The 17,948-nt window shown below is 37.7% G+C and overlaps 1 protein-coding gene across 1 annotated transcript in view; it reads left to right on the top strand.

Moving 5' to 3' along the window:
- The window catches only part of LOC125237595, a 613,374-nt gene extending 596,303 nt beyond the window's left edge, over positions 1 to 17,071 (top strand). The window contains exons 2-7 of the mRNA XM_048144735.1: positions 265 to 479; positions 995 to 1,130; positions 2,563 to 2,696; positions 13,889 to 14,070; positions 14,381 to 14,526; positions 16,896 to 17,071. Of these exons, the coding sequence (XP_048000692.1) occupies positions 265 to 479; positions 995 to 1,130; positions 2,563 to 2,696; positions 13,889 to 14,070; positions 14,381 to 14,526; positions 16,896 to 16,957 (875 nt within the window). The 3' untranslated portion in view covers positions 16,958 to 17,071. The remainder of the gene's footprint in view (positions 1 to 264; positions 480 to 994; positions 1,131 to 2,562; positions 2,697 to 13,888; positions 14,071 to 14,380; positions 14,527 to 16,895) is intronic.
- The last annotated feature ends 877 nt before the right edge of the window (positions 17,072 to 17,948 follow it).

The following is a 17,948-nucleotide window of genomic DNA, read 5'->3' as shown; positions in this document are numbered from 1 at the left end:
TTCTGCGGCATTTTCTATGGTTATCGACTATTATTTGGCGCACTTGTTCTACCACTGTGTCTTGGGAGATGTAGGCAAAATGCATAAATGCGTAGGATAATACCGTATTCGTTCCTTCAATATGGAAGAGCGATATAGAGATGCCAATGCGCGACAGAGCGCAGTCGCGTTTCGATCGGCGTCATTTCAGAGCTGCAGAATTTTCTGTACCAAAGTGTAAATTCTGTATCAAAAACAATTTTTGACATAAAACTTTCTTTACAGGAGGAGTATGGTCACTCCGCAACCTCTCCATCTCAGTGCCGCGCGCGGTCCTCTCCGGTGAAGGTCAAGCGGCCGTCCTACGATGCTCATACGACTTGGAAGGCGCCGCGTTGTATAGCATTCGCTGGTACCGAGCGGAGACAGAGTTCTACCGATATGTGCCGCGTGAGCTGCCGCCTACTATGGTGTTCCCTTTACCCGGAGCATCTGTAGATGTAAGTATTGACTGTAAAGAATTACGTCTATGTCCATTTCTGACGCTGCTCTTTATAGCACCCGTGTGATCGAATTTTACGGTTTTGTGCCCCGTGTACTAATTCCCACATTGATTTTCCATTAGGCAGATGCCTCTGTAAATCTGCATCATCTTGACTTTAATTTGTAGCCTAAGAATCCTCCTGTACCGTAATCAGAAATGTACATTAGTAATTGTATTACGCCGTGTCTTGCGTGGGCGACGGTCGCGCGACCGTCGCCGTCGCGTCTCATCGCATCGTCTACTTCCATGTGGATAAGGTTTGATTTCTTATGCGTCGCATCGCCGTCGCGCGACCATCGCGCGACCGTCGCCCACGCAAGGCGTTAATTAAGAACATATTTAAGTAACTAAACATCCTCCAGCATCTTTCTCATACACCTAACTACCCTGATACATTAAGACAATACGAAAGATTTTAGTCTTTATTTTACATTCCCAATTGTAAGCCATATTTTCCTTTAACATTCACAGCTAACGCAGTCAGACGAGCATCAAGTCCGCATCGTCAACCTGAACAGGCGACTAAGCGGGGACTACCAGTGTGAAGTCTCTGCTGACGCTCCCCTGTTTCATACAGACATCCGTTCAGCACCACTAACTGTCGTGGGTAAGTAACAGATCGCACCAACACCCCAGATAAAACGGAACAACTGAGAATTCAGTCTAGACGGCTAAGCGGGACCTACCAGTTTAAAGTATCTGCTGATGCTCCTCTGTTTCATACAGTTCAGCAACACTGACTGTCATCGGTTAGTAAATAACAGATCACATCAACAAATAATAAAAAGGAACCACAGAGAATTCGGTCCGGACAGCTAAGCGAGGACCATCAATATAGTCTCTGCTGACGCTCCTCTGTTCCATACAGACATCCGTTCATCACCACTAACTGTCGTCGGTAAATAATAGATGCACCAACGCCAGATAAAACGGAACAATAGAGAATTCAGTTTGGACGGCTAAGCGAGGACCATCAATATAGTCTCTGCTGACGTTCCTCTGTTCCACACAGACATCCGATCAGCACCACTAACTGTCGTCGGTAAGTAATAGATTGCACCAATACCAGAGAAAACGGAACAATAGAGAATTCAGTTTGGACGGCTAAGCGAGGACTATCAATCAATATAGTCTCTGCTGACGTTCCTCTGTTCCACATAGACATCCGATCAGCACCACTTACTGTCGTCGGTAGGTAATAGATCGCTCCAAGACCAGAGAAAACGGAACAATAGAGAATTCAGCCTTGACGGCTAAGCAGGGGCTAATTAATGTTAGCTTTAACAGATCCTTTAAAGGGAAAAGTTTGCCTTTCTGTTTGTAAACATGCATTCTATTGTCTACGTTTTATGTAAGTATGTACTTACTTTTGTCATGTGCAATAAAGTGAATAATACTAGGTATTAATTGCAATCGTAAAACTGCAAACAGAACTGCATTTAAATTTGAAGCAATGCGACAGCTATTTCATGTGCAGAATTCAGGAAACAAAATATAGCGATAAAAATTGGTAATAAAATTAAAAACTGACCCTCAATCGCAAATTGACCCTCAATTTTGAATGTTAAAAATAGGCAAATACGTAACCAAATTTATGACAAACCATTAAAACTAGTTTCAGATTTCAATAAAAACTTTTTACTTGATACCATCTTTATAGTAATGGCGTCAGAGTTTTATGAGCTCGTATTTAATATCCACGTTAGCCTTTATTTATAATCCAATAAATTCAAATAATGAATAACTATCCGGGATCTGGATCCACGCTAATACACCCTACACTTCTTTTTTTTAATAACTTTAACCAGCTTTTCAACGCTTAAGAATCAATATTTTCTTAGACTTACATATTACTTAGACAATATTGATTATTAAGCGTCGTTTTCCAATTCAATTTTCTTTTTATTTACTTACCTCTACTTCTATTGTTACGTTTGCAAATAACAGGTTATTTTTAACTGGTACTTAAGTATTATTTACGAAAAGCTTTCTTTAAAAGGTTAAAATTACTCAATACCAATAAAATGTTACATTTTCAGACCCGCCGTTTCGGGCGCCACGGATCACGGTGTCCCGTGGCAACTACGCGCGTGGTGACGTCATAAAAGCAAGTTGCACGGTCGATGAGGCGTACCCTGCGCCAAACATCACTTGGATACTCGACGAACATAAGGTCAGTAGATACCTAGTGGTCGGCAGCTGGACAAACTTAAAGTCTATCGTATATCTGTCAGATTCCGGCTTAGTAATAGGGTACTAGTGGCCTGTTCAGACCTCGATGTAGTGTAGGTATCTATTACTATTCTGTGGTGGTGCTGGTGATGTAAAAGTAAGTTGCACGGTGGACAAGGCGTACCCTGATACCCCCAAAAGTCAGATTAGATACTGGACGAGCACAAGGTTAGTAGAGAAGACATTATTCAAACCACCCTTTTGCGAGCTCCCTATAAGGGAACAACACTTGTTACGCACCTTTCTCTGAGAGGGCCTAGCAATTTTTAGAACACGCAAATCTGTGTGTTAGATATGAATGCAACATCATTGCTCATCGTCGCAGGTCAGTAATCTGTTGAGTCGAGACACAAAATTGTTTTTTTTTTTTTAATAGCCTATAGTGCCACTGCTGGGCAAAGGCCTCCCCTGTTTTCCGCCACTCGTCACGGCTCTGTGCATGCTCTCGCCAGCCGCCACAAAATGAGTCCAGCCGGCGTATCATGCTGCCAATTTTATCACTTATCCACGTGGATAAGACATCTGTCACTCTCACACTGACATACTTGCTAAAGCGTGACGGATGCTTTATACAAGTGGATAAGTGATAAAATTGGCAGCATGATACGCCGGCTGGTCTTTCCGGAGAGATGGGCCAAGGTAGCGACCGAATGGGTGCCACAAATTACCAGAGGCCGAGGTAGACAAAATTGATATAAAAGTATAAAAAGTTCAATCTGTCGTCGAATATCGTGACAACATTTAAATGGCAGAGTCCTGTTGGACAATGCTAAGTCTTTAAATAGTCAGTTGCGCAAAACAGAATTTGTTTCTCTTCTTCAGTCCGTAGGTTTTTGTTTATAGTTGGCTGCATTTTATAAATCGAGTTGGTATTTTAAGCACTTTCATAAAAGAAAACGCAATAACCCCAGCACAAGTAGGTATTTTTAGGCGCAGCTATCGAGAAAGAAAAACCCAGAACGAAAATATTTACGGCGGGCTTTTTTCATTTCGAGTGATTTCAGTTTGTTCAACGGCGTGGTTTTGTAGCTGTAGAATGTAGTAAATGGTTTTCTAAATATTTGACTAATTCGCGGGGATAATGAAATTCAATTTAATGATGAATCAGATTTTCAATGAATAATCAAGTCAAGTTTTATGAAGTGCAAAAATATTTTCAGGTTTAATTATTCTTTCTTGACTTATTCGATTAAATTCTCTAAAAACGCAGGTACTAATTGGTATATAAGTGTTTGAGTTAATCAGAATAACTTTTAAAAATCTTCATTCGGTTTGATTGTTCTGGACTTGAAATCAGAATTTAAACAGGGCTTTCAATAAGAATAGCTTAAAGGGCGAGCGAGAACGATCTTGACCAATAAAAGCTTAAATAAGTTGTAATCGTAACAGAAACCTGAGGTTAACCCTAGGTGAACCGTCATCATTTTAGTCATCATCATCATTGGCTTCATCATGGCATCATCTCTAGCAGACAATTATGGTGTAACATTCGAACCTCTATTCTACTGACATCTTAATAATTCATAAAGTATCGCGTATTTTTGTTTAGTTATAATATTGGTGATTTCAATTTACGATTACGATACAACTACGATTTTTCGATTTCGATTGATCCAGTAGGGTACGAATATACTCGTATACATAAAAATACTCTTACCCGGTTTTGACACAACTCGGCCACCGCAGATCGCAGTTATCCGCGCCCACTGGCCAAGAAGCAAAACAAAACAGAAAAACGAAACCCAGGAACGGAGCGCGGAACAAAACGGCGCTGCTCTAATGAATGCTGTGAGGAATTGCATTTGGTTTCCGATACCGGAGTTTGCGACTTTCTTTAATAAATACGACGATATTTTCTTTAGAGGTCCAGGTTTACTGCTCAACATAGCAAAGTTTCGTGAGGTTTGAAAAATTGGATAGAAATAGACATATATTTTTTCCGCTATTTAATGTGTAGTTTTAGCTCAAGATCGAGAAGAATGGGGAAGGCCTTTGCCCAGCAGTGGGACACAATAGGCTCATAATAATATAATATATTTAATGGTCAATATGATTCCAATTGATTTTGACTTCCGAAAAGCATTTGATAGAGTGAATAACGACACAATTTTAGTAAAAAAAAGCGTGTTACAAAACACGGAGAAACTAAAAAGCCAAAAATAATAAACCTTCGAATTCAGATTTCTTATCGGATTGCAATAATCTAAACATCCAAATTATAAACAAATCAATTATTTTTGTAGTCGGTACCAGACCTGTTCGTCGCCTTGCTATTTCCTGTTTGCCCTACCCAACCATACGCAGGCTGGTCCCGACTCCAAAAATAATTGATTTGTTTATAATTTGGATGTTTAGATTATTGCAATCCGATAAGAAATCTGAATTCGAAGGTTTATTATTTTTGGCTTTTTAGTTTCTCCGTGTTTTGTAACACGCTTTTTTTTTGAAGGCGGTTTTATTTTTTGTTAAAAAGTTAATTTATTTGTTGATTTTTAGTGGTTCCTAGTGATATTATATGTATCAGTCCGAATATATGTACAGTAGTGAAAGAATTGTCCTTTAACTCCTAACCGTTGAGGAGTTGACCTTCCATCATCAGCTCAGCCACATAAAATTATTACCACCAGGCGCAAATACTGGTGCACCTTTGAAAAATACACAAAAACATTACATGTGCCTATAACATTTGAAGAGTTCCCTCGATTTCTCCAAGATCCCATCATCAGACCACGACTTGGTGCCAATGGGACCATCTCGGGGTTATACCCGTTCGATCAAAAAAAAAATTTTGAAAATCGGTCTACGATTCTCGGAGATATCGAGTAACATACATACAAAAAAAAAATAAAAAAAAAAAAAATTCAGTCGAATTGAGAACCTCCTCCTTTTTTGAAGTCGGTTAAAAATTGGCTCTTGCTGATATCCTGCAGGAAAACACTTGGAATTGTCAGCAAACTACTTTACAGTTAAACAACAGTATGTCCAGTACGGTCAATCTAACACAAATCTTACCCAGTTTTCTCTAGTGTAGGTCAAGGTAATGTTTTTGGTCCTAATTCACTTATTTATTTCTTATTAACGACATTCCAACATGTCTAAAGCCTGACCATAAATATAATGACTACGTATTTTCTATCTTCATAGTTTACTGAACTGTTACAACCAACATAAGAATAACGGCGCCCTCCTGACAACAGTCATCTATGTCATTTTTGATCAGGTTTTACTTCTTTTGTATGTCCTATGTTGTGGAATTAATTTTCATTTTCAAGGGTGGAAACTTGAGTAGTTTCATTTTGTCTGTTTAACCCGTTTGGAAATACAGGCATGAGTTTATGTATGAAAGATGTGGCGTTAAATAAATGTATTTCTTTCAACACCAATGCATGCAAATGCGAAGCGCAGAACAAAACGTGGCGCTGCTTTACTAAATGCTGTAACGAATTGCGGGTAGTTTTCGACACCGGTGGGAGTTTCCGATGTTTTTAACCGACTTCAAAAAAGGAGGAGGTTCTCAATTCGACTGAATGTTTTTTTTTTTTTTGTATGTATGTTACTCGATATCTCCGAGAATCGTGGACCGATTTTCAAAATTTTTTTTTTGATCGAACGGGTATAATCCCGAGATGGTCCCATTGGCACCAAGTCAGGGTCTGATGATGGGATCTTGGAGAAATCGAGGGAACTCTTCAAATGTTATAGGCACATGTAATGTTTTTGGTGTATTTTTCAAAGGTACACCAGTATTTACGCTTGACGGTAGTAATTTTATGTGGCTGAGCTGATGATGGAAGGTCAACTCCTCAATGGTTAGGAGTTAAAGGATAATTCTTTCACTACTGTACATATATTCGGACTGATACATATAATATCACTAGGAACCACTAAAAATCAACAAATAAATTAACTTTTTAACAAAAAATAAAACCGCCTTCAAAAATAAGCGCGTTACAAAACACGGAGAAACTAAAAAGCAAAAAATAATAAACCTTGAATTCAGATTTCTTATCGTATTGCAATAATCTAAACATCCAAATTATAAACAAATCAATTATTTTTGGAGTCGGTACCAGCCTGTGTATGGTTGGGTGGGGCAAACAGGCAATAGCAAGGCGACGAACAGGTCTGGTACCGACTACAAAAATAATTGATTTGTTTATAATTTGAATGTTTAGATTATTGCAATACGATAAGAAATCTGAATTCAAAGGTTTATTATTTTTTGCTTTTTAGTTTCTCCGTGTTTTGTAACGCGTTTATTTTTGAAGGCGGTTTTATTTTATTAAACGACGATGTTTTCTTTCCAGGTTCACTGCTCCAAATAGTTTTAAAAAAATGGCAACGCGGGCTTATTCCTACCCTACGTTAAGTTTTGTACCTACAGAAACGTTTGTCAAGGCACTAAAACTATAAGATGGCTTCAAGCATTCATCAATTCCAATCAATATAAACCCTCGTAAAATTCAGCTTCGAATTTCACTTTGAACTTCATTAAGAGTCAGAAGTTTCTCAGCGAAAAGCAATTTGCTAAAAATCGAGAATAATTTTCTATTGTGAAAGTTCCGAATGTGTTGGGTTTATTAAAATTTATAACGACATTCGTAGCGGAAAACGTTGAAAGGTCAACTAAGTCAACTTATAGTGTAATTAAATTGTTTTCGAAGTTTTTCATAACTTTAAGTACCTACAGTAAATGACGACGAAACGTTTGGAAGAAACAGACGATATAGCGAAAACGTTGAATTTGATTGAGTATTCTTTAAGACATTGTGGCGGTAACAATATTAATGTGTAACTAGCGGCTCAAGATGTTGCACTCTTGAGTCATTAAAAACTATAATCTTATTTGCAATATTTAACTTACATCCCATTTTGCATCATGTATTCTTGTTCCCTCGTTGGATCAACGGATTATCATACACACCTGTAAAGCATATAATTCAAAAATAAACATAAACTCCGATACTGAATGATGCTCAAAAGTAATTTGAGTCGCTTTTGTTCGAAAACGATGGATCGACGTGGAATTTAAATCAAAATTTAAACATCAATTTTAACTTTTTGCTTTTGGGAAATTTCGCGTTTAATCATTATCGTTCCGTGTACGTGTTTATTATTTATGATGATAATTAATGAGCTGAATACAAAGAGGGATAATGAAGGCAAGGCTGAGGAAGACGATGTATTGGGCAAAGTGGAGCGACTTACGAAACAACATTAGAAAAGCGACATACACAAAGTCGAGTCCAATCAAAATTTCAAATAATGTGAACGGACTGTTACCTTCAGGAAAATGAAATAGAACTTTGGAAACGGAATATCGAATACCATAAACTTTTAATAAAATCGCCGTCAATAGAAATTGTGAACAATGTCAACCAACCAATGTAAATCATTTAATGGAATATCCATATTTTAGCACTATTTCATCATTCCTTAGATAGGATTTGATGAATTGACTCCTTGGCGTGTTTTTACTTCCTATTTATTCTTATAAACGTCAAAGCTACCGTCGCTACGGCCAAATATAAAATAAATATTGGCTAACCCAAATTAGTATGGTACGGTATGTAATGATACTAATTTGGTTTACCAAGCTGCACTAATTTATTGTAAAGCAAATGATGTCACCATTTTAATGTCAAACCGATAATAAGATCCTATTAAAAATTAAACACAAACTAAGTAGAACTAATTAACATTAATAATTTATTACTAAAATACACCCCGACCTCAAATAAAACCAGGACAATGAATAAAATAATTATTGTAGTCGCCCTCGAGGCACCTCGTTAGTATCTGTACTAATTAATAGTAGTATTAATTAATATTTAATTAATACCCATTGTCTGCAATGGGTATTAATTAAATATTAATTAATACTAAAAACTACTATTTAAGAAAAAAATTTTTGTCTATTTGCGTGTACCACGCTTAAACCACTGAACTGAATACTTAAAATTTGTGACAGGACCGGTGTGACTCGCAGAAAAGGATTTTTTTTATCCTGTAAATCAGGCATTAACAGGGTAAAAATATATCTTACTTCCATACCGAAAGTAAAATATTTGAGTCAGCGCCTGGTCACTGATGCAAGCATTTTGCTCAAATCAAATTATTGCTTTTATTTCTTATTAGGCGCTAACAGACGAAGTAAAGGCTAGTAGTTAAATAGTACAACAAGACTATCATGAATAACTAAAATATGTAACTAGGACAGTGAATAAAATAGAACTTTAGTCCCCCTCGAGGCGTATCGTTAGTCCGAACAACTTGTCCGAGAGGACACTCATTAATTAAATATTAATAGTTAATATAACAAAAGCTCTGACCCGAAACTTTGCCAACTTGCCGGTTAATCGCCGCGTACATGTAGTGTTGTGCCATTTACTATATTCCCGGGAACGTTCCGATAACCTAAGTTTTAGAAAAAAAATTATTTAATTTAATCTTCACTGATGGGACACTAAAGCATACAAGTAAACGGCCTTTTTATCAGCAATTATGGCTTCAATATTCCTTCTGACACAGCAATTATATGTAGTGTTTTAACTATATTGATGGGTAAGAGCGTGTCACTTTAGATCCGAAGGTCGCGGGTTCGAACCCTGACTCGTACCCATGAGTTGAAATGTTATTCGATATTTTCCATTTGCTTTTTGGCGAAGGAAAACATCGTGAGGAATCCGGACTGCTCCCAATAAGACTTACTTACCTCGTTACAGTTACAGTCGTTTTCGTAAATCGAGTGCCTACACCAAATCTCGACGACCGGTCTGGCTCAGTCGGTAGTGACCCTGCCTGCTAAGCCGCGGTCCTGGGTTCGAATCCCGGTAAGGGCATTTATTTGTGTGATGAGCACAGATATTTGTTCCTGAGTCATGGATGTTTTCTATGTATATAAGTATGTATGTATTTATCTATATAAGTATGTATATCGTCGCTTAGCACCCATAATACAAGCTTTGCTTAGTTTGGGGCTAATCTGATCTGTGTAAGGTGTTCCCAATATTTATTTATTTATTTATTTATTTATTTTATTTTAATCTAGTTATTAGTTGTCATAGTGGACGCCAGGCTCCGATGAGGCGTGTCAAATGCCAGGATAACGCAAGGAGGATGATGAATTATGGGCTAAATATGTAAGGCACACTCAGTATTCGAGTACTATTGGAACCAATTCTAAAACCGTCAAAAAAAAACTTACCCTAAAATTAAAATTACAGAAAAAAATTCGAACCTGCCATTCATTTGCGATTTTCGGTCTAAACCCATAGTAAAAATTGTTCTGTATAACTTTTATATATATTGAGCCTGTAAGTTACTAAATTAACATTTTTTATATTAATGAACGCAAGAAGGATGATAAGTCATTAAACTCATTAAACTCAAATTATCATGCATTAGTGCACCATTGTCTATTTCCGAAAGTTCCCAACGGCACAACACTACGCACGAAGCTTAATATTTAAACTAGCATTTTACACCACGTTGAGTTCCAGCATAACTTGATAGCGGCAGCTTTTGGCTTCTTCGCTCCTAAATAAATAAGCTCCGTGTTACACGGAATTAGAGGGAATTTAAAACGACATGGAATATTATAGGAGTGCTTTGATGCACTAATTAAGAAATGAGTAGGAATATTTTACTTATTCAATTCAATTCAATTCAAAACCTTTAATGTCATAAATAACACATGTCGAAGATACAAAAATAATAATACAATAAATAAGGAATTAAAATAATTTTATACAACTTAGTCAAAAATAATGATAAATACTAACCATCAACATAGGTATATATATATATATATATATATATATATATATATATATATATATATATATATATATATATATATATATATATATATATATATAAAGTCTAAGTTAACTTTAACTTTATCTGGGTTTACTTGGAACGGAATGGACATTTATATTAGAAGAAAATTAAATAATTTAATAATTAGTATCACACAAAGTATTAATTTAGCCATCTACATTCGTCAGCTTCAATAATTTATGGGAATTATGGGCTAAATATGTATGAGCATACTCAGTAACGTAAACGAGTACTAAAGACGACCGATCTGGCTCAGTCGGTAGTGACCCTGCCTGCTAAGCCGCGGTCCTGGGTTCGAATCCCGCTAAAGGCATTTATTTGTGTGATGAACACAGATATTTGTTCCTGAGTCATGGATGTTTTCTATGTATATAAGTACGTACCTATTTATCTATTTAAGTATGTTATATCGTCGCTTAGCACCCATAGTACAAGCTTTGCTTAGTTTGGGGCTAAGTTGATCTGTGTAAGGTGTCCCCAATATTTGTTTATTTTTATTGATTTTATGTATGGTATACTCAGTAACGTATACGAGTACTATGGAACCAATTCTAAAACCGTAAAAAAAAAACTTACTAATATAAAATTAAAATTACAGAAATAAATTCAGAATCTGCCATGACCCATAGTAAAAATTGTTCTATATAACCTCCATGTGTATTCAGCTTGTAAGTTACTAAATCAAAATTTATTAGGGTCAAATAAAAAACATAATTATACAAAAATTACACTTCCAACATTAAAATAAAACAGTACTTAACACTACTCCCATGTGAAAATTCAACCGCAACGCAGTCTTCGTCAGGTGGCCACAAATGCAAATCAACAACATGCTTCGTCAAACAAACCAATGATGATATCCGCAACAGGCTTCGTCATTATATAAAATAATAACTACTAAAACTAACATCTTCATCTAGATCAACTTAGCCCCAAACTAAGCAAAGCTTGTACTATGGGTGCTAAGCGACGATATACATATATTTTATTTCCGCTACCCAAAGGTTGTCTGGTAGAGATCGCTCTTTAGCGATAAGACCGCCTGTTGTCTGCCTCTATTTATAATCATTTGTTTTGTCTCCGCTGTATCTTTTTTCTGTATCTCTTGCTGAGGTGTGCCAATAAAGAGTATTCTATTTATCTATCTATCTACATACTTAAATAGATAAATACATACTTATATACATAGAAAACATCCATGACTCAGGCAGGAACAAATATCTGTGCTCATCACACAAATAAATGCCCTTACCGGGATTCGAACCCAGGACCGCGGCTCAGCAGGCAGGGTCACTACCGACTAAGCCAGACCGGTCGTCAATAATTAGTAAGTTTATATTAATGTTTAGTAAGTTTTTTAATAAAAAGCTTGTTGTTTGTCCTCCTGTTAAAAATGTTACTCTAATATTTACTTCAACATCAAGTATAATATCAAGTAATTGTCAGTTAATTTAATTCCAGTAACTCCATCAGTTCGCAAACAACAGTTTATTTATAGACAAATAGGGTCTCGAGAGAAAGAGTGTATTTGAGAGGTCTTTACATAGACTATAGAAACCCCTAGATGAGTGAAAGAATGGCTGACGAAAGCAGAATCAAAATTAGGAACCAGACGAAAAACTCACGAGACGACCCAAGAGGTTATCTCTTTGCTATTCAAAAAATCATATAATTTTTATTTAAACTTTATTGCACAGTAAAAAAAATGTACAAAAGGCGAACTTAATACCAAAAGGCATTCTCTACCAGCTAACCTTTGGGCCAAACAGAGATCAATAAGAGCTAATAGGTGCAAGAAATATAACAAAATGAGAAATTTTATATCTACTTAATAAACCTAAATGGTTACGTACATATTGTTATACATCATACAAACGTTTATAAAAATAAAACTACATAATACGAGTATACCTACTTACAAATTTACATAAATATACTTACATATACTATACATATATATATATATATATACATACATACATACATACATATGTACGTAATAGTTATAGGGCAGGTATATAATATAATATGTATATATATACATATTATATTATATACCTGCCCTATAACTATTACGACGCTTGATTAAGAGACTTTTCTAAAACATGTCGGCGCAACTTGATCTTGAACAGAGACTTGGTCTGAGTTTGCCTTATCTCAAGAGGGAGATTATTCCAAAGACGAATTGAATGTTATGTGAAAGAGTTGGACATGGATCCGGTGCGATAGAGAGGGACTAACAATATGAGTTTCCGAGAAGATCGAAGCTCCCGGCCCGGCTGTGCAGTAACAAAGAGAAATTTAGACCGCAGGTACTCTGGTGTTGCTGGGTCTTTTAATATACTGTACAGCATACATAGCACTCTGAGGCATCTGCGATCACGTACACGAAGCCAGTTCTGTTAAGTTTCCGTCGATAACTGGAGACATGGTCATACTTTTTAATTTTCATAAAGTAGGAGAGAAAAGGCGGTACCACGGTATTGATTGAAGATCTCCTTCAGTACATGGTTTGCTTCATGAGAGTGTATAGGACGTCATACGGTTATTTAGATCCTTCTGTCTATTTTTTCTAATGTCTATGGGACAAAATACAACGTCTTTGGAAGGTCTTTACGTACCGCCCCTGAGCAATACGATTACATTGATAAGATCTGGAACTGGGGCTGTAACGAATGTATTGTGTGATTAATAAGCAGTCAATATCTAAGTATATGCAAATTGATATTATATAACGTAACTATTAACGAGCAAGTATATATAAATAATCCTATTACGCGTACCTTATTAATACATACTAATGTATAAAGCAATGTAATTTTATGAAATAAATAATATCAATATCAATATCAATATCAACTAACATAAAATTTACATACAGCGACCCGAAGTGGATCTTGGCTTGGCCTCCGACACTAGACTCCACCATTCGCTCCTATCCTGTGTGATCTGATGCTACTCAGCCTCTTGAAGGTCACACAGGTCTTTCTGGCTCTTATCAAGCCATCAACGATTAAATATCAAACATTTATCAGAGCAAACATAAGATACGGCGAGAAAAATTAGGGTGGCTCACAAAACGGTCTGGTTCTGGGCCCAGGCCTTCAAAATTGTCAAAACAAAGCTGTTGTTTTGCATTACAAAAAGGTACTAATGCTTCAATTACAATTAAGTGCTTCCCAAACCAAATTCAAAAAGAAGACCTGATAAAACTGGTCGTTGTTGCTTATGAAGTTACCTGTGATTGAAAAACCACAATTGATTTCGGTAACGCTATTATTTTGTCTGCAGATAGCTGAAACGGTCGCAGACCCTGTATCGGAGCTGGACTTCACTGAACGCGGAGCGTCGAGCCAGCTGGAGATCACAGTTCTGGAGACGGAGCAGTACCGAGTGGGGCTGACTTATACCAGCAACAGCCTGGCTAGGGCTTACCACCATGAGGAGCCGAGCAAGAACCATAGTGTAGTCAGGTAAAAACCCATCAGGTATATGTTCAATTTGAAAGTGTGTTCTTTTTGAAGTAAATTCTTGTGAAGACGAGAGTTGTTGCTGGATATAGATTTGGAGCGTCTGCTAGAGATAACAGTTCTGAAGACGAAGGAATATCGAGATTAGCTAGGTCTAGGTGCTACGACCACGAAGAACCGAACAATATAACCATAATGTATCTACATTTGAAGTGACACATCCTTAATGCGTTTAATGACCCTCGCTCAACTCCCTTAAAATTCCTTTTTAATTCTTAAAGAGCTCTTATAATTAATGGCTTATATTTGTCAGGTACACTTTGGTGCCGCCGCCTAGCGGCCAGTTCGAGCTGGGCTGCGTGTCCACTATTCTGGACATCTACGCGCGTCAATCTGAGAGAGTGACGGTACGCGAGGACGCCCCTCGCCCCGCTTCCGTCACTGGCGAGGACTCCGCAGGTGATTACAAAATGTCTCTAACCTATATTTTCTGTATCCAATGTGTCCAAAATACATTTGGGTGATTCGATCGGAAGGAGAGGGGTCCCTGTTACTTGTGACGACTACAGGTAATTACGACATCCATCTAAGTTATTGCGTGTCCGACGTGTCCACTATTTTGGACATCTACGCACGTCAATCTGAGAGAGTGACTGCGGGAGGACGCCCCTCGTCCCTCCTCCGTCACTGGCGAGGACTCCGCAGGTAATAGTTATTTGTTTTTCAAGGGGGCAAAGTTGTTGTTAACCGCACGTGCCAATATTGATACCCGAGCAAGCAAAATATTCCAATTTCGAAGCGCGAGAGTAGCGAGTGGTTCAAAAAGTGGAAACTTCAGCGTTGCGATGGTTTCAAGGCACGAAGATTAAACAAACTTTTCCACCGAGTGAAACCCTAAATCTTTCACCACACCAAATCACACAAAATACTGATTATAAAACATCAAACTAAATCAAATCTATCAATTTATTCAATATTTTATGATTCAAAATCATCATTTATAGGTAAATTCTACCAGCCAGCTTAAGACATCAAGTATGAAATTACTTTGCACTCTTGTGAATTAAAATTTTATCCAAATGCAATGCAATTTTGCTATCTATTTTCGAAGAACAAAGTAAGCCTTTACCAGTTGGTGTGGTGAAAAGAAATATTAGACACGGATGGATTCATGCAGAAAGAAGTGACAGATGGAAGTTACATTAGATGTCGTTAAATCAAGTTTAGGGTAGTTATTTGATAATGATTACCCATGGACGCTGTAAATAAAGACGGGCCAAGGTGTATTCTCACGGTCATTACGATTCGAAAACTCATCACGCCTCGCCTCACTCACTGTTACGGTCAACTGGGGTGACTTTAAAACGCAGGGGCTACTTTGAAAATTTAGTTTTAAAGTCATACTGTAAGTAAATTCGGGATTTTCTATGGTACATTTACAAGAGTATTTATTGATCTAACTAGTTATATGAACAGTTTCAGTAAATAATGAATAATGTTAATTTTAAAGCCGTTCAAACACCATCAAAGTAACCCCAAAATTTCCTAAAGTCACCCCGGTTGACGTACCTACTGGGGAGTAAGTATAATGACCACTTTATTTTTACGACTAGGTATATCCAACTTTAATCTAATCTAGTCGTTTCACGTAGAGATAACAATAGCGATGAGCATATACCCTACACCTTACTATTGAGTATCTATTATTGCTATTAACCCTCTTGGTCGGACAGTAATCAAATTGGGGGCAAGCAAGCTTCTATAGCCGAGCAATCTCTCTTAGTCAGTGATGCGATGAGTGTGGTGTAGTGTAGAAGTTTCTGGATATTCCAAGTCCTTACGTTCATTACTTTGACGACCGGTGTGGCTCAGTCGATAGTGACCCTGCCTGCTAAGCCGCGGTCCTGGGTTCGATGAACTCAAATATTTGTTCCTCAGTCATGGATGTTTTCTATACATGTATATAAGTATGTATTTATCTATTTAAGTATGTATATCGTCGCTTAGCTTAGCACCCATAGTCAGCTTTGCTTAGTTTGGGGCTAAGTTGATCTGTGTAAGGTGTCCCCAATATTTATTTATTTATTAGACAAATTCTTCTTGATTCTTGAGACTTACATATAAATAGCTGTGTGACTCATCCCCATATATTTCTCTTTCGCCTTTACCACTCAAACTCACTAAGCAATTCAACGGAGATACGAAGTTGAGTGTACAGCCATTGTATAGGTGCCTTTGACCAACTCTAAGGGCGAGAAATTTGTGCTTGCACCTCCTAAACAAATCAAAAAATATTTAATAAAATAATTTGATTTGTTCCCTACATCAATAGATGGCAGCACCATCTCTCTCGCTGTATCGTAATCCTGCAAAAGGATTCATTTAGGACAAATTGCTCGCCCTTAGAGTTGGTCAAAGGCGCCTAGCCTTCAGAGATAACATACACCAGAGAAATTTCGACGGGTACCTCGACGGTTGGGGTGGTGTAGCGGTTTAGCACGTCAGCCGCGTTAACAGGAGACCCGGGTTCGATTCCCGGCTTCGCCACCAGTGGGCTTGATCGCTTTGTCTTTAGTGTATGGTATCTTTTTCAGTTTAGAATTCATTGATAAATAAATTCACAGATTTTTTTGTGTTGCAACTTGCAGTTATTTTCGAAGTACTTGTAGGTATATTATGTATATCGTTGTCTGAGTATTCATAAGGCTTGTACCTTCTTGAGTCTACCTTCGGACTTAATCAATACCTGTGTAAATATGTCCTATAATATTTATTTATTTTAAATTTAATGATGGCATATAAATAATTGACTCCCATTTTCCCCTCAGGTGCCGCCCCCACCCTCAGCGTCACCCTCGCCCTGTGCGCATGCGCATACCACGTGTTATGATCGCGCACGCCACCCCGACACTGAATGTTGTGATAGACACATAATACTTAAGGTAATATATACGTCAATGTTGCAGATTATATGTGAATATGTAAATAAATTCATTAGTTACTATATCCTTGTTTTATTGCTAATTTATAACCTTTTAAAGCGCCAAAATCATAAATACCTAAAACGACTGACAAAAACTGAGCCTGATACTATTTTGTAGTAGATGCCTCAGTCAATCTGTATAAGAATTTCCTATAATATTTTTTTTTTTTATCGTAGAGTTAAAGCTAAAATCTTACCCCGCTACCGCCTGTCAAGAACTCACTCAGACAAGCTTCGTACGAGTTCACCTACACGAGCTTAGACTGTGTGCGTAGTAACGCGTCTCTTTCATATATTTGCTCGCCATTGTCCGATGTGTGCCACTACAGAAGAGCAATCTTCTTCTTCTTCGTCAAAACCTCATGACTGAGGGTCGTGGCCACCATAAGTCGCTGAACGTTGCAGTGCTCTCCACTCAGGCCGATCTTTTGCCTAGAAGAGCAATAGGCAAGCGCGGATCCAGCTTCGTGCCCAGGGGGGGGGGTCACGTGGTAAAGGCCCAGGCCCCCGGGGGGGGTCACGTGGTCTATTTGTATGGCCAGCCTAGGCTCCAGGGGGGGTCATGACCCCCATGACCCCCCCCCTGGATCCGCGCATGGCAATAGGAAGAATTAGCTATACGATACGCTTACGAGGTATCACTGATGCGACGTGAAGATGGATCTGCAAGAACTCCAACAGTTGATGTGAGATCGAGAAAAGTGCAGGTTTCTTATTGAACAGAGTAAGTACCTTAGTAAGTATTAAAATTAAGTAAAATCTAGACCATGTCACCAAGCGCCGTCTATAACCACAAAATTAAAATTTTGAAAAAACCCCCGACCGCGACCTAGTGAACCGATTTTAAGGCCTAGTGAACCGAGGCTAAGAACACTGCCGACTAACTCAGCTTTCAGAC

This window comes from Leguminivora glycinivorella, chromosome 21, assembly GCF_023078275.1.
Source record: "Leguminivora glycinivorella isolate SPB_JAAS2020 chromosome 21, LegGlyc_1.1, whole genome shotgun sequence".
Taxonomy (NCBI): domain Eukaryota; kingdom Metazoa; phylum Arthropoda; class Insecta; order Lepidoptera; family Tortricidae; genus Leguminivora; species Leguminivora glycinivorella.
This window is presented reverse-complemented; position numbering and strand designations above follow the sequence as displayed.